Source organism: Dendrobates tinctorius, unplaced genomic scaffold (genome assembly GCF_039654945.1).
Source record: "Dendrobates tinctorius isolate UK_male_01 unplaced genomic scaffold, ASM3965494v1 ptg000084l, whole genome shotgun sequence".
In the NCBI taxonomy this organism is placed as follows: Eukaryota; Metazoa; Chordata; class Amphibia; order Anura; family Dendrobatidae; genus Dendrobates; species Dendrobates tinctorius.
Window position 1 is genome coordinate 47410705 of NW_027361752.1, and position 2142 is coordinate 47412846.

Genomic DNA, 2142 nt, shown 5'->3' on the forward strand with positions numbered 1-2142 from the left:
TGGCGGAGGTTCCCTGATGTTTTGGGGTTGCTTTGCTGCCTCTGGCACTGGACTGCTTGACCGTGTGCATGGCATTATGAAGTTTGAAGACTACCAACAAATTTTGCAGCATAATGTAGGGCCCAGTGTGAGAAAGCTGGGTCTCCCTCAGAGGTCATGGGTCTTCCAGCAGGACAATGACCCAAAACACACTTCAAAAAGCACTAGAAAATGGTTTGAGAGAAAGCACTGGAGACTTCTAAGGTGGCCAGCAATGAGTCCAGACCTGGATCCCATAGAACACCTGTGGAGAGAACTAAAAATGGCAGTTTGGAGAAGGCACCCTTCTAATATCAGGGACCTGCAGCAGTTTGCCAAAGAAGAATGGTCTAAAATTCCAGCAGAGCACTGTAAGAAGCTCATTGATGATTACTGGAAGCGGTTGGTTGCAGTTATTTTGGCTAAAGGTTGTGCAACCAAGTATTAGGTTGAGGGTGCGAATACTTTTGTCTGGCCCATTTTTGGAGTTTTGTGTGAAATGATCAATGTTTTGCTTCATTCTATTTTGTGTTTTTTCATTTAAGACAAATTAAATGAAGATAATAATACCAAAGAATTTGTGATTGCAATCATTTTCAGGAAGAAACTGAGTATTATCTGACAAAATTGCAGGGGTGTTAATACTTTTGGCCACAACTGTATCCAATCTCTGCTGTTAGAAAACACTTACAATATACAACAATAAATTTACATTTTGTGCTACTTTATTTTCCTGGAAATCTGGAGACTTCGACAATGTTCACCAGATGTCCAACTTTCAAGAGAAACATATTTTAATCCTTGTGCATTCAGATTAATAAATTATTATAAAATATGACAAATATTTACAAGTCCTTCCATTTCTCAGACGCCATGTACTTGTTCTAAAAATACAGTAAACATTGCATGGATAAAAAATAAATTTCAGAAAGTTCTAAAATGGAAACGGATCAAGTCAGACAAAGTCATTAAGCTGGTACCCATGGCGTGATGCAGAGGACCATGTAGGTGTATGGCTACTTTTATGGACCGGCATTGGTCTTCTCATTGGTACCCTCCTTATGTTGTGTGATGGGTGGATATAGGCAACTTGAGGAATGTTCTTCTGACATGCCGTAAAGAGAAGAATAATTCCACCAATTATCGTCAGACCTCCTGAGATAAAGCCGACATAGAGAGCTTGGCCAATCTCAAACTTCATCCCGTAAGGGAGTACTGGGTTATAAAAGTCTTGGACAACGTCGTTGGTTGACCATGCTACTGGAATGAGACATGTAAACCCAGCAAAGAGGAAAGCAATTCCACCAAGGACAACAATCATCTTCTTGGCTGGAGACCCTTTGGCACATTGAGTGCAGTTCATGCCAAACACAGAGACCACACATGCCAGGAGTGAAAGGACACAAGATGTCACCATCATACCTCGTGCGATCTGAAGATTACGAGGGAGCGCTAGCTGAGACTGGTGAACTTGGCATTGGTAAATTCCAGTCGTGTGCCACACACATTCCATCCAAAGGCCCTTCATGTATTCCACTGCTGTGATAATGTTGGTGCCAACATGAGCAGTTCTCCACCAATGAGGGAGCACTGTGGCAATAATCGTTCCGATGAAACCAATAAGCGATATGAAGAAGCCTAGCAACTGCAATGCCATCCTTGCCATTGTCGTAGCAAGCTTTGCTCAGTTCCACATCTAATGTGACTTCTTTAGTTCTGAGTCAGATCTCGGACTCCCTCCTGTACTAATAGCTCAAGACAGAGCTAAAGAAGTTAAACATTGTATGAATAATTAGTTTATGTGACCAATTAGGTCAAGACAAAAAAATTCTAGCCTGAGCATTAGCATATTAACTGCGTGTGCTGGTAGTGAATGTGAGTAATGGCTTTTCTTCTCTGGAAAATTATAATTGGGACATATAAGCAGATGACCGTCGTGAACAGGTGAAAAAAAATTAACTGCATTCAGATTGGTGGTGAAAATATAAATTGTAAAAGAACTGAAAAATGTCACTGTCCACCTCCACCAGTTGTGTGCTTGAACTGTTTTCTATGGGTTATGTAATAGAAATGTTCTGTGATGAGATTCGTCGCGTGATACTGGACTCTAGATGGAGGTGCAAT

General features: G+C 41.1%; 1 protein-coding gene across 1 annotated transcript; it reads right to left on the reverse strand.

The window, feature by feature from the left end:
- Positions 1-973: 973 nt before the first annotated feature.
- CLDN14 (claudin 14) lies at positions 974-1684 on the reverse strand. The gene has a single exon (XM_073584746.1). It carries the CDS (start codon positions 1682-1684, stop codon positions 974-976), a length of 711 nt encoding a protein of 236 aa, XP_073440847.1.
- Positions 1685-2142: the final 458 nt, after the last annotated feature.